Source organism: Strongylocentrotus purpuratus, unplaced genomic scaffold, assembly GCF_000002235.5.
Source record: "Strongylocentrotus purpuratus isolate Spur 01 unplaced genomic scaffold, Spur_5.0 spur5_scaffold_2, whole genome shotgun sequence".
Classification (NCBI taxonomy): domain Eukaryota; kingdom Metazoa; phylum Echinodermata; class Echinoidea; order Camarodonta; family Strongylocentrotidae; genus Strongylocentrotus; species Strongylocentrotus purpuratus.
In genome coordinates this window covers 3,178,661-3,202,473 of record NW_022145605.1, presented here as the reverse complement: position 1 = coordinate 3,202,473, position 23,813 = coordinate 3,178,661, and the positions used below count along the sequence as shown (strand labels likewise).

The following is a 23,813-nucleotide window of genomic DNA, read 5'->3' as shown; positions in this document are numbered from 1 at the left end:
TTTTAAATAAAATAAAATGTTAGCTGCTATGAACCAAGCCATAATCTCATTGTTTTGACAATTGCTATTCACAACATGATTTAAAAGAGTGCACTCTTTTTGTACATGGCCTCATCAACATGACACACTTAAGGTAGAAACGAAAACAAATAAGTTGTCAGCATTTAAAAGACTTTCATGCTGCTTCCTGTCTTTATACCTGACCTTTATGGCTTTTACTTGTTAAGATTTATTAAGCCAATCTGTTCATTTTTTTAATTTCATTTTATTTTTATAAATTCTGTCTCCTGTACTAGATGTTTAATTCTATGAAAGGTGTGTTTTTGAAGGATTTTTCTTAAAGTATGCCTCTACTATCAGTTCACTCTGCCTTTAATTTAAGCAGAGCAGAGAAGTCAATGCCAATAACCTGCAATTGGGATCAACGTTCCCCTAAATTACAACCAGCCTCATGTTCAGGTGCACATGTAGAGGGTCTTTTCATGCTAAGTCATGACATGGATATACCCACACGCACACGCCCTCATATGTCTTCTATCAACCCCCTTATCGGTGGTGTGTGATTATTAGGGGTGTAGCTATACCGTTCAATAATTCCCAAATGTAAACAGTATGCTAAGATGCAGAAAAACTCAATGAACACATTTTTGTGATGTGACAGATGATTAATTAAGGGTAAAAAGAAGACATTTGAGGAAGTGTTGATTGCTTTGGCGATTGGCTTGTGTCAATATATTGCATAGAGGCAGTACATTTTGTAAGTCCTTTTATTATTTTGTTGTTATTTTTCTTTAGATGTCTCTTGGATATTTATCTGTCACTTTTAGCTGCAACCTGTCATATGACAAATAAATGAAGACCCCCCCCCCCCATATTCTTGAATACATATATCCATCATCAAGCCCTATTGCCACTTGGTGCACCATGCCTCATGCTCATGTGACTTCAATACGTAGGCAGGAAATTACAAATATACTACTTTGATCATTGTCGTCATCACCCTTGTGTCTTTTTACAGAGCATTCATTACTATTAAAGATGTCTTGACGTAGAGGATAAACAATGCATTTGAGTACAAAAAGAAAGTTGGCTCTTCTCCTCAACGAGTTGAGATTTGGATGTTGAAAGGACACTTGCGTTAACAAATGAATTGGTTTTGACATGATAGGAAACCAGAATTACTCAATGGAGATCTAAGCATTACAATTAATTACAATCAAGATGATACGACTGCTGTTTTAGGTACTTTAAATGTCACTATTTTGTGATTAATTTGACTGACTTCTTATGAAAGAGAAACTCTTAAGTCAGGTCACTAGAATGCCGCCAACACTTGAAATTCACAGCATGGATACCGAGATAGTTTTCAGCGGTTTGAATGGCCCAAAAGAGCGTGATAATTGCTTTTCAAAACGATTTTTGCTTTATAAATGATGCTAGGATATGAATCATAATAGGTGATTTAACGATGACTCTCAAAGGCATTTAGTAAGAAGTGGGAGATAAATCCAGAATCGATGTCATGATGTACTACATGCATTACAGTGTATGTAAATATAAAACCCTCTTTAACATATGAGCATACATAAAAGAGTTTGGTCATTTATTTTAAAAGACTTCATTTTTTCAAGCTTTTCCCTGGTCATGTCTCTCCAAACCATGGCATCAGTTCATATTGTGATTCCCTCTCTGTAAACATGTCCGGTTTCAGCCTATTCCCGAGCTTTCTGTGCATCGTACATTAGCAAATGACTGAGAAAACGCCGAGGGGGACACGCCCTTCTTGCGGAACAGCTGATAAAACTAGTTCAGTGCATCCCTTCTGGCCACGACTCCGCCGTTATTGCCATCTAGAGTAGATGTGGAATATTAGAGGCTTATCAATCCCATCTTCCATAGAAGCTTGGTTTGCTGTGAAGCTAGAAGGACGTTGTTGTCAAACACCATACGTAATTAATGACTGTCTGCTTCTCAATACCACCTGATACTATGCTGTCATTTGTTTATGTGAGTGTATGAATAGACGACTCAATTGTTGAGAGCCAGAAGGCTATTGATTTATACAGCTAAAAGAGTAAATGCCCTTATGGCACTCAACAGACTGTGTTTTATTTCCTTTCTTTATAGTAGATGTTTCAAATTTAAAATTGATATTTGAAACATTGTATCTTCAAGTGGGTAAAGTTTGAATTTGGATGGACTTCTTTTCTTCATGAGCTATTTTCTTGTTGAGTTATGAATTGTTTTCTTTCATGTCTCCTATATTCTCATGAAGCTTCAAAAGGGTATCCAGATAAAGATGATCACATGTCATTTCTTTAATTTCACAATGTTTTGATCTTCAAAAGACTATATTGAATCTTTTCATTGTTATTGTGGTAATCATGTTGATTATGTCATTATTTTGTTGTTCCACTGGTTCACCACGATGGCTTAATGTATCATTTAATTGTGCCATGTCACCATATAAGGTTTCCTAAGTATTAATGCCAGATGTCTGGCTATCTGGAGTTGATATTTCTTAGTTTAATACATACCTATTTTCCCCTTCTAAATATCGAGTCTGGCCAGATAATCCTTTGTATCATTGTCCCAGGGTATTTCCTGCCAAAATACTTTGATATCATATCATAACTCATCCCCAAACAACTGGCTATTCTTTTCTTGATACAGTCACACAGAGAGAGAGAGAGGGAGATCGCATGTTTGCCAAGTGTTTATCTATTGTCTCCTCTGAGAATAATCTAAATTGAATATGTTTGTGTGGAGCCTCTGAAATTGAATTACTGGAAGCAGTCACACAGTCATGCCTTGTTGTTACAAGGAGGAGAGGGGTTTCATATCTTCACTTGCTAGAGGATTCTCAAATACATTGAGTAGGAAAAGGGAGAAATAACTTGTTTTGTGTGAAGGTTTTCATTTTAGAACCGTATGTGATAGTGGTGCTAACAATATTGCGTTTTATAGCAAAGTGGTTGCATGTGATATCAACAAGAAATGGTTGAGTCCAGTGCCTGTTTTTAGCTCTGATGGAACAGCTAGTGCAGATCAGTCTGACTAAAAAAAAACCAGAAAACATCTACCCTAAAACACCCCCCCCCAAAAAAAAGATCATCTTGTAGCAACCACTTTTTATCCTCCAACTCTTTTCCCCGAGCTGTCAGAATTAAGTTACACAAGTTGAAGATGCAACTACTGTGATGCACAAATCCAACTTCATCCGACCAAGCCGAGTTTCGTCCTAAAAATTGATCAAGTGATTCACTGTGCAGTCGCGGGGCCGCTTTCAGACGCCAGACACAAAAGAGACGTTATCATCTTCCACGACAAAAGGGGACAAGAGAGAGATTCAAATTGACCGGTTTTAGGGGGATTATTGGTAGTGACACTGTAGCGGGGGGGTTTTGTAGTTCCAGAGCGCGGTTAATCTTGGGATTTATCCGGGCTGGATTATGGGATTCCGGAGCCCAATGTGTGTGAGATTTAGGGGGATGATCGGGAGGATATTGATGACGTGGAATTCGGTTTCTGATCTACAGTTGATGACTTTATCCTCCCTCTCCGTCGTAGTATTCTGATGCATGCTTAGTGACGACCTAGATACAACCAATTTCTTCGACCCCCATGGCTAATTATCCTATTTTTTTGCCTTTGTCCATGAAACAGTGAGTTTGATTGCGATCGTTGTGTAATCCTGGTAGATTCATTAAAAACAATTCAAAGTTCATTTGAGTTTTGAAAAGCAATGTTGAATGTAGCCTCATTTATTTTTTGTTTCTTGGGTAAAGTTAAATATCCAATAATGAGTTTGATAGCACACCCAAACAATGAAATGAGTGAATTTGATTAGATTGAATGATAATCATTACTGGTACATGTTTGTATTGTGCATGTTTGGCCATCCATACAACCTGAATCAATTTTTTTATCCCTCTCTCTCTCTTTCATCCTCTCTACCATCCTCTCTCTCTCTCTCTCTCTCTCTCTCTCTCTCTCTCTCTCTCTCTCTCTCTCTCTCTCCCTCTCTCTTGCTCTCATCCCATCTCTCCTCCATTCTCCCTATCTGTTTAACCCACTCACAGCTAGGAATGGGTGTTCCACCAGGCATCAATCCAATGTTTCCACCAACCAGCTTACCCAGTGGATTTGGGTCAGGAGCCCATGGTGCTTTCCAACCAAAGGTAAATCACAAAAAACACACACAATCTGCCCCTTCCCCTTTAGCCCTTCATTTTAGCTTCTTTTTTTTTTTCATACCCCCCCCCCCCCCCCCAAAAAAAAAAAAATAAATAAATAATAAATAAATAAAAATAAGAGTTTTTAAAATCATTTATGATGGATTCAAGAAAGGCAGCATACCACATGGAAGTACATCACAATTCCTATTTGTTGTATATATGCAGACATGCCATCCATAGAAAGTATTAAGTCTTTTATCTAAATAAATAATAGATCAATTTATCATCTACATCACCCCTCCTGAATTGTTTTTAAAGCACATATTGTTTTCTTCTTCATATTATGATGTTACTGTGTGATATTAAAAGGAAAATAATCAAATTTATTGCAGCTGTATTAATCAAAACTGGTGCTGAAACTGATGTTTACAAACGCATTTTTCAAGTTTTATCCTAGCTTATAAAAACACATCATAAATTGCCCTGAAACTAAGCCAAATTTTTGCTAATGTGATACAATTTTATTGACCCCAACGCATCCTGTACATTCTTCAAAATGTTTATATTCTAATTTTCCAGTAATTCCAGCTTCTCCAATTTTTTTCATTTTACAAAATCCTGCTTCATTGGGTGTTGACATATTTTCAATCAAGCTGCTTACTCATAGTATCAAAAGAATTACTTCTTTGTTCCACGTATTTCATGGTGTTTTATTTAATTTTGTTCATGACCCTTTTCCACTCGTTGTATATATCCTAATCAGAGCACACTTTAAGTCTTTAAAAGATTCATATCCCTATACCCTTTCTGAAAAATATCATGCAAACAAAATAATCATTATCTTGCTGTGGAATCCAACATTCTAGGTAGCCCCATTCATATATATTTGTGTCCAAATGTGTGGAAAAGCTCTTTTTTATACAAGATTTATCATGCATTTTTCATCAAATGCCAAGCTTTCCCAACCATGTATGTATCTGCCTTCAGCATTATGTGGCATCTTGGCTATCGTTTTTGTCTTCTTCAACTATTTTTGGTTAATGGTTTATCTCTAACATCCTTTCTATGAAACAGTTTGGAGCTCTTGTAAGACTGTGTATATTGCATATTCAATACCTTTGTTTTGTGCCATATTTCAAACATTGAAATTTTGTATACTATGAAGAAACTAACTGATAAGCAAATTCTTAAATCCAATTTAGTATTTACTTGTTCATCTTATAACTATCAACATGCAAGCAATTCTACAGAATTTCGAGCAAGAAAGAAAGAAAACCAGTCAATAAAAGTTGGCTAAGCTTTCAAAGGGTTCATACTTATTCTTGATTATTGCTCTTGTCTAATCTGGAATGAATGTTTACAAAATGTAAGATAGAGTCTCAATATTCATGTTAATCTTTTCCATTTTGTCTTCATTTCTGTTTTTCTCCTCCCCTTATCTCTCTCTCTCTCTCTCTCTCTCTCTCTCTCTCTTATTCTTGTTTGCTCTCTCTCTCTCTCTTCTCTTTTGCTCTCTCCCCCTTCTTCTACTCTTTTTCTCATCTCTCTCTCTCTCTCTCTCTCTCTCTCTCTCTCTCTCTCTCTCTCTCTCTTTCTGTTTTCTCTCTCTCTCTCTCTCTCTCTCTCTGTTTCTCCATCTAGAGTTGGCCAGAGGGTGGTTTGCAGCTTTCCAGGTTGGATAACCGTGTCAGCAAACCACTCATGAAGGTGCATTCCCCATCCTCACTTTGGTTTTTAATGATTGCATGAACAGTACACCTTCCCAAACTGCACCCTTGTATAGGCCAACACACACCTCCAACACAACTATAACCAGATATCAGAGGAAATAGGATTAATATTTAAATTTGATAGGACAAGATATTACTTAGATAAAAAATGAAGCTAAAACGCCTAACTGAATCAGGGCACTTCTTTGAATTTGTTAGGATTGCCCTGACTGACTTATAGCCAATTAGGCATTTCTGTGAATGAAAGGCTTGCTATGCCAGGCAAGCTCTATTTTACATCCCCATGGCTATCAAATCTTTTAAAATTTCATAGTTAATTCTCCTTCAATTTCTATCTAAATCTGGTTGTAGTTGGATAACAGGTTTGTGTGCAGTGGTCTTTAAAAGCACCTTCTGCAGCACTGCAATTTTCAGTGATCATGCATTTACAGATAGAGGCTGAATGCTGCAGTATTGCAAAAAACATCTACAACAAAATTATATGGTCCTGTAGAAAGGAATTTCTGTATGAAGCAGGATTTATTTGGCATTAGTATGGGAAATTATACATTCTGGATCAATATCTGACGCTTTGATGGGCACAACTATTGAGCATTTCATTCTTTTCAGTATGACTATGGGATAGGATGATAAGAAGAGGATGAATTTTTTGAACTAAATTGATTAAAGAACGTTAAACATCAATGAAACCCAGGACACCAGCAAAGCTTGTCTTGTGCATGTATGACAAATGTGAAAATAACTCCAATCAGTCAAATATAATCTTCACAATTTGATTGATCTTTTATAATTTGTATCTATACCCTTTCTTGATCATGGGCATCAGGTGCATGCTGAACTGTCATTGTACGTTGAATTGTATCCATCATTGTTGTAAAGATAGAAATGAGCAAATAATAAAACAATTCTAATGAATTCTTTGAATCTTGGGATGGTCATTTAACACCATTAGCTTTTAGGCAGATATTGGAAGTGTAAAACAAGTGGAATTTAGGGCTTGTAATTAAATTGCTAATGAGTATGATTGCATGCAAATGTGGATTTCTAAATTTTTGTGAACTAGTGCAAGTAAGAGAATCCTATGAGGAAAAAAAAGGAAAAGAAAAGAATGCTTAACTCACTGCAGCTGCTGTAACATGCTAAATATTTGTGTAATTTTGTGAAAATAGTTTGAACTAATGCTTACCTCACTCTCAGTAATCTCATTCACTCTAATAATACATTAGCTGGCTACTCTCTGTCTGCAAAGTTTGATGTTATTTCTTAACAAATAAACCCTCTATCTGAATTGGTATTACTCAAGTCTGGCAATGGTCTCTCTCACCATTCAATATACCCAGTCATCATCCATTCTCCATGATTTGTTTGTTTGGGAAATCAAAAATTTAGGTGGCTGTCCATTCAACTTCAAGCCTCCGATCCCTTACCGCATTATCCTCCATCCAAAGGGTCATAGAGAAAGAAGATAAAAAGGGAAAACGTCCTCTCTCAAAAGTGCACATTCATCAATTGGCGCACTTTGGAGTGCCATTTGTAATCTGGGGGTGCATTGGTTCTACTTTGTTGCACTGATAGATGCGTTGGGGAAGGGTAGCTGAGAAATGTGTATTCGGACCGAGACTGAAAATGTAGTAGCCCCGGAATCAATCATTTGTCTAGATTCTAGATGACCTTTACAGTAGAGCTGCGGTCTGCATGGTTTGTTCACTCATGTTCCTATTGTTATGTATCTCCTTGACCATGGTCACTAAACCCTAAATGCACAAACATTGTCAAGCAGTTATAAATCAGGTCATGTTTTCGGAAAGCTTTATTTTTCCTTCCCCCCCCCCCCTAGAAAAGGGGGAAATAGGTCCTTGATATTGGTGTACAGAGCAACAGTAGGCTAATTTAAAATGAATATTCAAAACGATGAATTCTCGATGGAACACCTCCCCAATACTTGGATGTTTACCTGTGACTCACTTGTTTCTCCTTCCCACATCTTTTGTCTCCCTTTAGCCAATACACTGCTAGCTCTCCATTCCATCTTATGTTTTCATAGTAATTAAAAACTTGAGCCTACCTCAGCATGTGTTGTTGCAGTCCAGTCTCTTTCATGACAGAGCAATACTCCTGTGACTCTGTTTCATCACCTTTGAGTTTTCAAGAGCGCCACTCTGGGCTCTCCTAGCTAGCTAGTCCATCTCCTACCCCTTGTCTCCCTCTCTCCTGCTTCCACCCTCCCTCCGAGTCCACCACCACTTGCCTGCGCTCCTTAATGCTCCTCAGGGAAACCCCCTAATGGGTTTGACTACCGTGTGATGGACAGTGGGACCCAAAACTAACAATTAATCATCCAAGCATGCTAGAATCATTCTCATCCAAACACTTGTACCTCCCCAAAGAGATTGAAACACCAATCAAGATGGTTTCTTTTCCCACTTCAATTAAAAACAACACCATTTTCAGGTTTATCTAATGTCTCTAGAGAGCATTCCAAGCAGCCATGGAAATCAGGCCAGTTTGCTATCAACCTTATGAATCCGTTGGCACTCCATACACTCAATACGATATATAGACTGAGATAAAAGACTACACATTCATTAAAGCTCAGTGAACATTAAAAGGAGTAATTATTTCCTACATTAAGGACTGATGATTGAATATGATTATTATAAGGCCATTCCAGTTAGTACACACTTCCTCTACCCTCATTAACAGAGCCATTATCCAATTAAATCACTCATTATTGAACATGATTTATGGTCAAAATGAACTTCAGAGGGAGATTAAAAAATTGAGGGTAAATTACTATAAACACAAAATTCCTCAAGGAGAAAAAAACCCCTCCCATTACACATTCACTTTTATGAAATTAGAAATCTAGAAATAAACTTGATGCCAAAGCTTCTAATTAATGAGCTCGTTAGATTAATGTTGAGTGGGTGGGGTGAGATGCATGTATTAAAGTAATGCCCATGGAACCAGAAATTAAGGTAATGTGTACTGAATGTCTAGCTGATTAAGACAAATAGATTGATATGACCTACAAAGGCAATCATGGGAAAGAGTGGGATGTGATTCGTGTAGCCGTTTTAAGAGTTTTTTTTTAATATTTATTTTGCCACACACAAAATAGAAAAGAAGAATGAAATGCTAATGATATGAGCCAATTCATTGTGGTTCTGATGCTAGTTTATAGCAAAGATGATATGGCATGACTACGCATGTTCATTCAAGTTCATTGGGGTTTTCAAATCATCCTTATTAGAATTGCCACGTCTGAATCATGCATTGTGTCAAGTGTATTTGTGCCAAATGATATTACATGTCTGTTTACAAGCGTGCATGCTTTCATCTTTTTCATGTCAATCCATCCTTTGTCATCTTCTTCTTTTTTTTTGGGGGGGGGGGATCTTTTCCATAGCTAGTGTATGCAGTTGATTGTGCAAGAAAATTAATCTTTCTATATAGTGTCCTTTTAGTTTGGGTTTGCAATAACACTAGAAACAAGAAGTATTATTCCATATTTTCATTCTATTATCAATCAGCCAATCTTTTAACATGCTGAAGTAACTATATAAACATTGAAGGCAGCATTCACCTCATTTACATATTTACACTCCTGACTTTCAAAGATTTTATAATCGTCTTCTGATACTGCATGTATCGACCTTAGTCAGTTTGTCATCTATTCATATTTAAATTTTTCTTTTCTTTTGCCTACTTTTTATTTCAGAAACGTGGAGAATGGTGCGCAGCCCATGTAAATGTTGCATGGCTAATATATCACCATCAGCAGAAGGTAAAAGCTTTGATACCAGTCTTTCCCTTTTGTTAGGTATAATGCTACATTAAAATCTACATTAATAAACGATACAGTAATTGTTGCTTTATTCCAACACTTTGTTTAAGGGATCTTTACTTTTGACCTTTGTTTTTTTATAAGGATTTTAGAAAGAATATATTTCACAATTTTGTAATATATATGAGAGCTATTTATAGTCAATATGTACTCCTTATCTGTTTTATTTTCATTAAACGTGCCATTACCACTATAAGCGTTCAAAATGTAGGGGGAGGGACTAATATGGGAATACATACAGATATATAAATGCATGGGGTTATGTTGAGGAAGTCAAATTAAATATTGGTTTTAAAATATTATTTATATCTCTTTCCTTATGTCTGTTCCTCAATTTATTTTATGCTTATCTGTCTCCCACTGTTTCTCCACTTTAATTGTTTTTATTCTCTCTCTCTCTCTCTCTCTCTCTCTCTCTCTCTCTCTATCTACCTACCTACCTCCTCTTTCTTTCTCTCTCCTTCCATTTCTTCTCCCATTCTCTCCTTGAAAATGTTCTCTTTTCTCAATCTCTCTCTCTCTCCTTCTCCTCCACCACCAGGCCAAGGTAGATGCTCAGAAGGATAGCTTGAAGCAAGAAGCCTTCCTTGGCAAGCCCGGTGGCGGACCTCATATATTTTCTCCTCCCAGGCCACCTGATCTCCACCTGCAGTCTAATCTCTTTCCTCATGGTAGGTATTAGGCATCCTCCGGACTGCATCACTCCATTACCTGCCTGGGCTTGATATGAATAATAATAACAATAACAATGAAGGTTATTTGTATAGCCCATATCACTAACACAAAGAAAGTCCCTATGCGCTAAAAAAAAAAAAAAAAAAAGGAAATAGAGATAGGGCAGAATAACATTTATGCCTGATCTGATACAGCTCTATCTTTTAATAAGAGATGGTTCACCCTCCTATAGCTCACATCCACAAAGAATTTCAATTTTAACATGGTAGTGCCAAATAGGCAAATCCACATGGGCAAAATAAACTGATGTGAATTTGTCTTTTTTGTAATAATCAAAGGAAACTTCATGTGGATTTTTTTATTTTGTATTCATGTGTTGTTTATAGCTTTGCAGAATGATTTAAATGTATGCTTGGGATAGGTCAATGGAAGTAGAAAAATACATGTAACTTTGGGATGTGAGCCGTTAATCTATAGAGATACCACCATTCTAACGTTTTTTACACCTCTCTGGCTCTTACCTCTGAACAGGTGCACCAGGAGGTCCATTGAACCTCCAAGGTGGTCCTCATCACCCCAGCTTCTTGAATGCAGCTGGACCTACCTTCGGTCTACCTCCCATGCCCAGACCAGCAAGTTACGGGCCAGGTAACCTGGGCTTTCCTTTAACAGGACCAGGTATGAAAGGTATTTCATTAGTTCCTTGTTACTTTACATTATGTCTCTTTCTATCCCTACCTTCCTCTCTTTATGTGTGTGTGCCCCCCCCCCCTTTTCTTTCTCTCTCTCTCTCTCTCTCTTCTATTTACTTCTTTCTTTCCTCTCCCTCTCTCCCCTCTCTATTCTTTCTTTTCCTTTAAATCCCTGACTCTTAAAAATTGTTTGGTACCGGTATTCACAATATACTCACAAGGCCTCTACCAGTGGATTATTTTATTATGGCTGTAATTATAAAACACCCTATCTTACCAAAATTATTTCATAAAGTTAAATTATATAACAATTATTTCATTAAGAATCCCCCCAACACATGTATATCCTTAGAATTGATGACAATCTTTGGCCATGCAATATCTTTAAGCAGTATAGACATGATATATTTGATAAGCTATTACATATCTCTTTCTCAACCCCCTCATTATCAGGCGGCAGTTTGAATGCCAGCATGTTCAACGGTCGAGAGGCTATCGGCTTACCGGGTCTAACCAGTCCACACCAGGGTCAATGGGGGAGGCTTCACAGGACCCCACCAGGCTTCCCAGGCATGCCACCGGGCACCTGGGCCAAACCAGAACCAGAGAGGGCCAAAGAAGGGTTCCATTTCAGCCTGGACAGAGAGAGGGAACGCGAACGGGAGAGACTCAAGGATGAGGAGAGGGAACGAGAGCGGGAAAGGGAACGCGAACGGGAGCGGGAACGAGAAAAGATCGAGAGAGAACGGGAAAGGGAGAAAGACAAAGAAAGAGACAGGTTGGTATTTCAAAGATTATCTGATCATATGGGGAGAAATGTTTATTACCTTATTGTAAAGAGTAATGTATTCATTTAATCATTTCAACAGAGAGCATATAATGCATTCTTGGCCAGGGAACAGGAAGAAGGGTGTCATCATTGCTCAATAGTGATCTCTGATCTTTTATATTCACACATTTGGGGAAAGATGTTAAACTTAAAAGTCAAGGGAAGGTACTTCATAAATTGGTCTTTGTATAGAATTATTTTAAGCCCATGATGCACGATAGCTAATTACCAGAGAACTTTATCCTCGTCAAAATCTTGCAGGCTCCACGTGTTTGAATTACATGTTGTACGTGAAAGGCGTCAAGGTAAACATTTGCTTTAAGCAGCGGAAGTGCGGAAATTTGTCATCAAGACATAAGTTGATTTTTGTCATTGGTAATGTGGTTTGGCGGGTAGAGCAGTACCGAGCGATTACTCAGCTAATAGTGACATGCAATTAGATTATGTCCCCAGGCCAAATCCTTCGTTAGCAAATTACCGGCAAATTCAAACAGGTGTCGTGGGGGCTTCCCATTGTTTCTTCGACAATAACGGAGAGAGAGGAAGATACCTAGGGTCAGGATATGGTGATAGTGAATTAGATTAGTCAGGAGGCTGTGCCAAGAATGGTTGGTTGATTAGAGTTAAGTGAGTGGAGAGAGAAGGGAGGTGCTGTGCCAATCAAACTTTGACCATAGATGCCAACTCTTCATAGTGGTGTATAAACATGACAGACATCTTGTTGTTATGACTGATGAAGGTATCAATCGGGATTGACAGAAGTCTTGTTGGTTCGGTTGCCTTGTCATGTAAGTAAAGGAGAGGGATAGGAGGAGGGGTAATGGGAGGGGGCTATGGTGGAAGATCCAATGTTTTGCATTTCATTTCAGGCAGAAAGTTTGAGGAGTGTTTCATTGTCACGTGGATGATAACCATGAGCTGGAACGTGCAAACTATGCTTGCATGTACAGGAAGTGGAATATTACAAGGATTGGAAGACATTGTCTGTTTGGTTTATGCTAAAGGATGATGAAGGTTAGCTGAATAATTGATCCAAGGTCATGGTCTTTGTTTTACCGACGGCAGCAAGATAATCCAATTAAGGGAGGCGGTGATGTTTTCAGTGAAAAAAAAATCCCTTTTTTTTGTATGTGTGCCAAGGGATCTAATAAACACAAAGCACAAAATCTTTTTGGATACACTGGTAACTTGTGGTTTGGGACTAAATGAGGATAAATCAGAATTATAGAGCAAACATGGAGAGGTAGAGGAGGAGGAGGGGCAATCTTGGCTCTGTTTTAAGCTAGGGAGTAGCAAGTATGTTCAGAAACATGATTAGGATTAGAAAGGGTTTGGTCATCTTTTGAAACAGTGCAATATATCCAGAATGCAGGATAGTAGAATGGTGTAATATTTCTCTAAAGCATCAAGATCAGATAGGGTGTCAACAATAGTCAGATGAAGGACACAAGTTAAATAAGTGGTAAATATCTGCAGTAGTGTGAAAGCTTGTGGGATCATGAGTAGATGCAGTTGACTCCCTTTACATTTGAAGAGCTTAGCAGATGATCATTGTTAGGGGTGTGTAGTGGGCCTCCACCCCTCGTAATGCCGGAGCATGTGTGCATCAGCTAGTCATGAAAGATCTTCCAGAATCTGAACCTCCTTCCAGAACCAAAAGAGAGACCCCTTGAGGGCCACATCAAATGTCAGACTTCTCTTCATTAATCACATGATTAAAGCTGACAGTTCAAAGACATTGTTCGTCCGGCGACAAGAATAGACGAGAGAAGAAGCAGGGAGCGAGACATGCTTCCCGACAATGGCAGGCGTCGAGGCGAGCACCTATCGTGACAATGCCGGCTGATAACTAAATTAGGTCCAGTTGCGCCCGGGTGCTCTCCCAAGAAGTTAGCTGAGATGGGGTGCTCAGGAAAGGAGAGTTGAGATGGGCGTAGGGGAAATGAGACGAAACAGGCCACGCAAAACAGGTGATGGGTTCAGAAAACAACAATAGCGATCACCCACCCCCTCCTTCCCTTACAGATATGATTCTGATTAAAGAAATGCCTCTGTTTCTTATCTGTGATAGCTAGGGGGATTCATGTTGTAATGATTTAGGGACAGGAAAACGAAACCAAGAAGAGTGTGTCATTGTCACCATCATGACAGCAGAAATTTATCCTAATTTCTTAGGCCCAGAAGCTTCAACTCACTATTCTTTGGGTTTACTAGCCTGTTTCTTTCACCCCACCCCCGTCAATAGGGAAATAGGATGAAGAGTGAAAATTTAGAGTCCATAGATATTGTTATTGAAGATCAATTGCAAAATCCTCTCTCTATATTCATTTTTGAAAATTGAAAGTTTGGGATCCATTTTCCATGTTACCAAACATACACATCCAACAAGCTTGAACCCAACTATTATTATCTCATAAAAAGATAAGGACTGCTTTGGATTTTGTAGTAAATTTGCATATTTTATGTTACAGTTTTATATTTGTGGCTGCAAAGTGTAGGAAACGCTTTATCTTTTAGGTAACACAACCTTACCAATCATAAGAATTCCATAAGAAATCATAATGAAAATCAACTCTCAGAGTTCACTTAGAGGTTATAACCTTTATTGGACAAACTCATCCTTCTATAAACGATAGAAATCCGACCTACTATCTCTTTTTTGAGAGAAAGGCTAGAAAGCAGATTTGGAACTGTGATGGCTATCTGATCTCGTCTAATTGTGACTTGCACGAGAGATGGGTATCTAAACAATAACTACCGCTGGCTGTAAAAGAAGGAGCTAACCCTGTACATCCCGAATACGAGACAATGGAATAGAATAATTCTGGCTCTCCCCCTGGACACCCAGATGGTAACCACTTTCTCTGGGGGTTAAAATCACGATCAGAACGAGATAAAAACAAGATTGGGGTGAGATAGAGGCACTATCGCAGTGAAATTCTGCTCCAGGATTGTCATAAGATGTAGCACAGGCCAACATATCTCTCTATCTGGCTTCTATTGTTAGCATTAGGAATCTCATTAATTGTTCCCTGCTTACTTTTGGGTAAAATGCATTTCCTCCAAGAAGTATCACTTATTTGTGGAAAGACTGTTTCCTGTAATACCATCAAAGCACAAACCTTCCCATCTGACTAGCTGAAATTCATGGATATATTTTGGAATTGAATAAAAATGTTAAGTAGCTATATTGAAATAGTTATAAATTGCTTTTTTTCTGTATGGGGTATCAGGAACATCAGGAACCCAAAAGACAGAGATGGTTAAGAGGATTATAATATGCAAGTCATACCTTTGGTGTTTTGCGCTTTGACGTTGTCATTTTAATCGTTGGTCCCTATTGCATATCAACCCCTCCTCCATAACTTGTAAGCCTCAAAAGCTTGAGGATGCAGAATGATTGAAACATGGAAGCCTGAAGCGTGTCATGAGCTGTGACTGTTGATAGCCCTCAGGGAAGGTGGGCAGGATTTAAGTTGTCATGTCCACTTACTGGACAACGTTCAAGAACTAGCCCCATCTGCCGAGATCTCTCAACCTTAGATGAAATTTGATCACGCTCATTTGGGATTGAATGTGATGTAGACGGTAAATGAAGCTGACCGCTGTAATTGAGTCAGTGAAAGCTGTAGACAATGACCAAAAATAAATTAAGAGCAGGATGATTGTAATGCTTTTGTTGAAAAACATGGATATGATTTACTTTTCTTTTGCCTTATTTAGTATTTTCATGAAGATGGAGAGTTATTGATGTTTTTATCATAACTTCGATGAAACCAGTTAGTTGGTTTTTGTTTCAAATAGTGGGTGTGATAGACAGCAGGGATTAAAAGTGTTCGACATCGGCAAGAACACATACAAAACAGAATAAGAGGGTCAGGGACATGAAAGCTGTAGTGAACAAACACTTTTTGACTTGAGTGATTCAGAGCCTAGCTTAACAGGAGCTCTGGAAAAAAATTGATCAAGGGAGAAACCCCATCTGCCCTCAATTATTTTGTGGTGGAACAAAAGGGAAAAGATGAATTGTGGAATAGGAAATCTCCTAGTGCACAGATGATGTCTCCCATTAGTCTGACTTCTCCTGTCGCACCGGAAAAGGGGCAGCTTTAAGGGATGCAACCTTTACAAGGGGGTTCTTCTCTTCTACTCCCTCAAGAATCATCAGAACTTCACCATATAGGCACTTCTTCTTCTGTCATTAACTCTTTGATACTGCTTCCCAAACAAGATTCAGTGAAGTGCTCTCGGGTTTCTCTATTTAAAGGCTTTTTATAACGAATATTTAATGTTGTTGTTGTTGTCGTTTGTTTTATTTGTGGCGTTCAGTCAGCTTTGACTATTTACTGGTTTTCTAAGTCTTGTCGAGGTAGTCGAGTCCTAATGTAATTTAATATAATTTCTGGCTGGTTGTTTTGACCGTTCTGTTAGAACAAACGAAGAAACTGTTAAACAGTTTTGTTTGTTAAATAGTTGGTGGGCTATAAGGGGAGGGGGGGGGGGGGTAGGCTCTGTTCTTTGTTGGAGTTGTAATCTCCCATGATTGCTGATTCATTGTGGAGCTGTGTCTTGGAGTTAATCTGACCATGGTGTACAGGAAGGATGCTCATCTCCCAAATGTTCAATTTGTCAGCAGTAATTGATACGAGCCACACATTTTTTCCTTTCCACTTCAGTTTGGGGGCGGTTAGTCACTGCGAGTGAGCATCTCTCTGTCATGGTTATCACACAGGTCACCTCATTAGATTTCAGATTGACCTATCAGATCCTTCCTCCTTTTGAAATCATGTATCACCAGTGTTTAAGTAAATGTAAATCTTTTTTTTTTGTAAGAGATGAGTGGATAAATACATAAACATTATAAAATTATGCAGATTTGAAATGAGCATAATGCGCTATTTTGTAAACAACGACCAAATGACAAAAATATTTGGGCAATAAAAGTGTAATATGCTATTTTTTTTAACCCAATGTAGACTATTTAGTATATGTTTGTCATGCATCTATAATGGATTAAATCCTTAGATATCTCAAGATTAATATTAAACAGGTTAAGAGTATCAAGACTGAAAAATACAAAGTAGAGTATGGATTAATTATTTTTTCTAAAGACAGGTGGAAACTTTTGATTATTATTAATTTAATGTGCAGAGTTTAAACAATTTTTTTTTAACAAGCCCCTCTTTTGTTTGATTTTTCTCTTCTCAGGGAGCGCAAGGATGGAGAGAGGTCAGTGAATCATGGACCTTCAGAGGGATGGTCTAACGATCGTGACAGAGAGAGCCGACCGACGGAAAGTGAATCAAGAACACTAAATCACGCTCGCGTACTGGACAATGATCGTGATCATGAAAGGAGAAAAGAGGAACGCAGCTCCGAGAGTCGTTCTAGTGATTTGAAACGTGTGACCCCTCCTAGTCGCCATGTTAATGATGCAGTAAGACATTCAACGTCGCGAGGTCATGATGGACGATTTGATAGCGCATTCAACAATGTGTTACATCCAAACTCGCTGACCGCCAAAGAGGAGAGACGGGAGCCTGAAAAGGAAAAGCCTTCGGAGAGATTGCCAGAGCCGCGTTTACCGGAAAGGATCCCAGAGAGGATACCAGAGATGTTACCAGAGAGGATGCCTGAGAGGCTGCCAGAAAGGCTACCGGAAAGATTCCCTCCGGAAGTAATGGCATTGCATCAGGCATCCGTCCTCAATTCCATGAACCATATGAATCCTATGATGTCATTGTTAGACCGTCGCTTGCCAGGTATGCCCTTCTCACCGCTCCTCCATATGGAGAGACATCCCAACCCACAGATCCAAGGTCCTTGGGATCCGTTCAGGGGTAACCTGGAAGCGCTGCATCGCGAGCAGCAGATGAGACTTGAGCGTGAGTACGAGCGTGATCGTCTGATGCGATCTGCTCTGCATCAGCCCATGGGACCAATCATTGAGCATCCAGATAGGCTGCGTGAACGTGAGCACCATGACTTCTCGCGAGATAACCCTCTTGCCATGGAATCCACCATAAGGCACCTGGAACAAGAGCGCATGCACAGATACCTCGAGGAGCGCGACCGCGCCCTAGCTCTACGTGAGGATGTGGAACGAAGCAGACTCATCCACGCGACCTCCCAGGACCCCCTCAACCCTCTCAACAGACCCTCCATTGGGGGGATTCCCCCTTATTCAAGGACTAGCTCTATCTTCTCAAACTCTTTGCACAAGAACAGTTCACCGCCCTCCACCCTATCTGCCCCTCCCCCACCCCTGGTTTCCTCGGCTGCAACAAGTAACGGCCCGTCTCATGGGGGGCTGAGCCATCTAGGGCCCCACAGTCATTCAGCATCTCCTCATCTGACAGGCACCAGGAACAGTTCACCTGCAGACTCTAACCCATCCAAGGGCAAAGCAACTCCTGATAAAGATTCCCATTCAAGATAGGACATGGTTACCATGTAGCCTCTCAACGTTTATCTTTCTTCTCTCTGTCTGTCATAGCTGTGAAGCCTCAACATGTTTTTCCCATGTTTTCATAGGAAATAGTTTTTACTGTTGATTATCAAACAGTCGTGATAGCACATGACCCTATTGTATCATAGAGGGTACCTTTCAAACAATCAACCATGTCCCCAAACACTAACTTACCAAACACCGTTAACCCATGATGGTATGTATGTATACCTATGGTTTGGTTCCAGAGTTGTATTTTGAGACTTGCCATTTACTTTGGAAAGGATACAATGCTAGCTTTAAATAATTACACTTTGTTTGTGCATAGCACATCTTCATTCAAAACGGGAACACCTTTTGTACTACTCCTATATATTTGTAACTTTCAGGAACATGGCAATTTCCTGTTGGAAAGTTGCTCATTTTAATTGATTATTTCAAATGTATTAATTTACTTGTACATTAAACAGAAATGAGGCTATTACATTTTTTTAATACCTGATAGAAATTTTAGGATATAAATCCTGTTTCAATACCTTTTTACTTGATATCAATTGTCAATTACAACTGTTTCATCAAATAAATCCTTGTGCAATGTACCCGTCATTGAAGTCTTTTATGATCCCAGCAAAATGGGCTCATTTGTAAATGAAGATGGAAAGAAAAATAAGCAAGTTCCAAAATATTTTAATCCCTCCTCCTTAATATATGTGAAAGGTTCATTATGCAAGTGAAATCGTTTTAAGAACTTTTATTCTCTAATTTGTGTGGAACTGTTTTGTATGTGCCAAATATGTTGTAGAGTAATGAGAGATCATGAGAAGTAACATTCCAAAGAGAAAGAGGGATATTATAAATTCTAAAACAAGACAGTCACCAATTCTTTCCTGTTATTTAGTTGTACAATGCTGTCAACGACCGTCAGTTTGTTATCTGTTTGGTGCTTATCTGGGAATAAACAAGCAGGGTGAATTCCTCTGGTGTAATTAGGTGTTAGTGTTAGTGTTAACATCACAGGTTAACTTAGTGGACACTTCAAGCTCTGTTATTTCATTGACACCACTGGAAGCATTATGGGTCGACACCAGCACCAAGGTTCAAAACTGTGCTTTAAAGTCACCCACCGTGGATTTTAAATCTTACATGAATCATCTGAAATGAGTTGTGAAATCAGTCGTATTTTCTTTTTGAAATAGTTTTGTTGTTGTTGATTGTAGTCATGAATCAAACTCTCTATGGGCCTCACCATGTAGGATGACTTAGGGAAAGGTTGTGACGATGGTGGAATGTGACTTTTTTATAAAATTGATTTGTAAATGATACAAAGTTAAATTTCAAACAACTGATGATCAGTCTTTCCCTGTTAAATTAGATTGTTATATTTCATGCAATGTATGAGTGATTGTGCTTCTTACATCATGGCATGAAATTTATTATGGATTTGGTAAATGCATATCCTCTAAATCCTTTAATAAAACATTCAATGAACTTTTGTTTTTAAACTTCTTCAACAAGTATGATAATTGGCTATCAAACAACTCTGTGAAATATATCTGTGTTGGAATAATTGACAAGTGTGGGGTGGCATTGTGTTAATATATGGAAAATGTCTATAAATTGGTCATTCTAAGTTCGGTACATGTTTTATTTTGATCTTATCAGGTCCAGAGAAATATCAATAAAGCATTTCAGAGTATCATTTGTTTTAGACATTGTGAATATCTAAGGGAAGATAAAAAGTGAAATGTACGCAAGCCTTAAAGAGATTTGTATTCTTTTCTGGACAGGGGACATTTAGGCATAATTTTCTCCTTAAATGATGTGAAAGAGAACCCTGCTTGCTGATATAAATCCAACCCAAAGCTTGATGATTAATGCTTCAAAGTAATCATAAAATGGTGTTTTAAAAAAATAAATGTGTTCATCAATTTTTAGTCTTGATGTGTAATCATAATGTATGTATGGATAAGTGACACACATCTCAGTGTGTAGTCAATCTCTGACTTCATGCCCTTTAAATCATTACCATTTGTTGAGTATTACCAATCACTATTGCTGTGGAAGATCCTTCAAATGTCAGTCACTTATTTTCACTAAACTCCAGCTTCTAACTCTCACCCCTCATTGTCTGGTTTCGTCAGATAAACCAGGGTGGAGAAGATAAGCATCAAGAAAAGGACGGGAGGGGAAAAAATAGGAAAGGGAGATAAAAACTTTGAGAAGATGAGCTTCATTTCCCCCCGCCGGTGTACTCATCAAATATCCTGTTGTCAATAAGACCTAGTTTTAGTCTCAGAGAAGGAAAGAAGAGATGCCCCCCTGAGGACCGTGAATCATCCCCCTTTCCAGACCCCCTTTGGCTCTCCCTCAGGGCTCTCCTTTCACCCAAAAGAGCAATTTATTCCAATTATACGAGCAGTGTTATTGATTCGTATCACGTTTTCTTAACTCGCCTCTACTTTCAAGTCTGATTTATATAGAAATTCTTCATCTGTTTTTAATGGGTGTGTTATTAACCCTGTCGGGTCTAATTTGGAAGATGATCAAGTTTGGAATTGCTGATGTGGGTTATTGTTTCTGAGTTGAAGTTACGTGTGTGATGGATAAGGCCGGAAATTGAGTGAGGACTGCGACTCATTTCACAGAGGCGTACAAAATCAAAACAAGCAAATTCATTGTCTTTTTCTCAGTTGTGTGTATAAACAATGAAGGCTGATAAACAACAGATTTGAGTGATGAAGAAAGGGACTTTCTATTTCTCAACTAGAGAGGGCTCTCTTCCACATAATTTAAACCACAGTCTATCAACTTTCAACTGTTCAACTATTATCTTAAATGGTATCTAAGGTGATTCCACCAAGATGTTTAATCTCATATTTGAACAAATGATGTAGATAATCAGCTTAAAAGAAAAAGCCAGAACCTGTTGATTGAAATCCAGATTTGGCCAGTATTGCTCCAAAGTTTTAAACCTAGCGACGGGTTCTTTTCTCATCTGATAGAATCCATCGCTGTGTTTAAGGTTAGTCTAATATTGAGTTTAACAAAGGAGGGTTCCACCAATGCTTGTGTTATCAATGTCCTGTATTCTACTTGACTTTCAATCCAGCACCGGGGTTGCGCTATTCTTCAAAATCAGGTTTAACTAAAGGAAGTTGGTCAGAGGTCCAAGTTTTCCTGACTTGTTAAAATATGAACCTTTGTGTCAGTTTGAATTGAATTACTAAATATGGGCCTTTCATAAAAATCCCAAACTCTCATTCTGTGCTTCATTCTTTTCAGTTGTAAAGTTCTAAAGGACAATGTTTTAAGTCCTGTTAAATTCTTGATGTTTTACCTGTACTTAATCATGTTTCCTAAATTGTTCAGGCTTCAACATTTTTAACGAGGACACATATTTCTAGGTCATGTATTTATTACATGGAACACAAACGAGAGATTAATTTATGAATTTTATTTCACAACTCACATGTTTTTATCGACGGGCTTTCGTTTGTTATTTCAAGTTCTTTTTCTGCTTTCGTTTCAATTCTCTTTCATTTCATTTTCAAACTTGAAATACGTTATTTGAGGATGAATTATCATCTGTAGTTGGTATATACATGTTATTACCCATTTAACATCAATTTCACTTTTCCATTTGATAAAGCATTTGTTCACAAATATTCAGGTCGTTTTGAGGAAAGAGCAACTTGATATTTTATTTGCTAAGAATATTTTCCCTATTGAAAGTGCAATGTGGGGAGACTGAAAAAAATAATGTTGGCTTTTGTAGATAGTTTTAATGTATGTAAAGGTAAAAAAAGTTGATAATGATAACTTCCAAATGAAATTCAAAATTTCTTTATTTCTAATTAATTTCCATTCTGTATTTTGTTGGCTGCCTGCAAGAAAGTAGTTAACTACCATTGACAATGCATAACTCTAACAACCTTCAAGCAACCGATGAATTGGTCTGTCTCTAAAGGAAACAGTTTGAGAGAGAATTTTGATGAGTTCCAAATAGAGAACTGATGTGTGTAGATATAGTAGCTAGTTGCATTAGATACAATGATCTTGAAAATAATCTGATTTAAATGTCAAATTCACCGTTAGGTAATTTTTGTAGGCCAACACAGCAATATGCCATGTGAGTCATAGATAATGAATATATAAATAGTTGAATTTTTACAAAATGGCTCTATGTAATGATATGAACATTTTTTTGTCCTTTTTTCTTTTGGGGTCTTATTTGGCCACCAATTAATGATAGAGATTTGTTTGTTGGTGGTGGATTATGTATGTGACGAATTTACAAAGTCAAATAATGAAATGAACTGTAAATATTTTTTGTCCGGAAGGAAATCTTGTTCATAAATTGTGATACAATGCTGGATTGATATACAGATTTTAAAAATGAATTTTGTGTCAACTCAAAAAAAAATGGTAGAACCTTAAATAAGTACTTGTTATTTGCTACAGTATTAAATTATGACTGAGAAAAAATGAAGGTAATTTTGTATGGATTATATGATATTGGTTGTACTTTTCTCATCTCAAATATAGTATTGAGAAAGAGACAGAGAGAGGGAGAGAGGGGGAGAGTGGAGAGAGATATATAGGTAGAGAAAAAGAGGAGAGAGAGAGATAGAGGAGGGAGAAATATAGGCAGAGAGAGATAGAAGAAGGAGAGATATAATATATAGGCAGAGAGATAGAGGAGAGAGAGATATAATAGGCAAAGAGATAGAGGAAGGAGAGATATATAGGTAGAGAGAGATAGAGGAAGGAGAGATATATAGGCAGAGAGAGATAGAGGAAGGAGAGATATAATAGGCAGAGAGAGATAGAGGAAGGAGAGATATAATAGGCAGAGAGAGATAGAGGAAGGAGAGATATAATAGGCAGAGAGATAGAGGAGAGAGATATAATAGGCAGAGAGAGATAGAGGAAGGAGAGATATAATAGGCAGAGAGATAGAGGAGAGAGATAATTATAATAGGCAGAGAGAGATAGAGGAAGGAGAGATAAAATAATAGCAGAGAGAGATAGAGGGGATGGGAAATGTAAAAGAAGAAGCAGAAAGGGCATAATGAAACAATGTAAGAATCGGAGTGATGGACTCATGGACAAGGAATGTGAATGGGTGAGGCAGAGAATGATGAAGGGAGCATGAGAGGGAGTAAGTAGACCTAATGATAAGCCTACTAGTATTAATAACAGATTGATTGATTGATTGGTTGATTGATTTTATTCGCCAAGCCTACAACATACAACAAATTACAATATACAAAAATAACAGATAAAATCAGCTTGCAAAGTAGGCCTACTCGCTGTATTTAATATGTATCGTTTCGTTGAAGATCAGCCATCATCAAGTCTTTCATCTTCTTTGAGCATGGCTGATCGTCAACGAAACGGAGTTAAGTCTTTTG

General features: G+C 38.0%; 1 protein-coding gene across 1 annotated transcript in view; it reads left to right on the top strand.

Annotated features, from left to right (window-relative positions):
• Positions 1 to 22,888, top strand: part of LOC105441117 (autism susceptibility gene 2 protein-like) — an 88,178-nt gene extending 65,290 nt beyond the window's left edge. The window contains exons 8-14 of the mRNA XM_030992521.1: positions 4,083 to 4,181; positions 5,820 to 5,885; positions 9,630 to 9,695; positions 10,297 to 10,426; positions 10,962 to 11,117; positions 11,576 to 11,900; positions 17,160 to 22,888. Coding sequence (XP_030848381.1) covers positions 4,083 to 4,181; positions 5,820 to 5,885; positions 9,630 to 9,695; positions 10,297 to 10,426; positions 10,962 to 11,117; positions 11,576 to 11,900; positions 17,160 to 18,390 — 2,073 coding nt within the window. The 3' untranslated portion in view covers positions 18,391 to 22,888. The remainder of the gene's footprint in view (positions 1 to 4,082; positions 4,182 to 5,819; positions 5,886 to 9,629; positions 9,696 to 10,296; positions 10,427 to 10,961; positions 11,118 to 11,575; positions 11,901 to 17,159) is intronic.
• Positions 22,889 to 23,813: the final 925 nt, after the last annotated feature.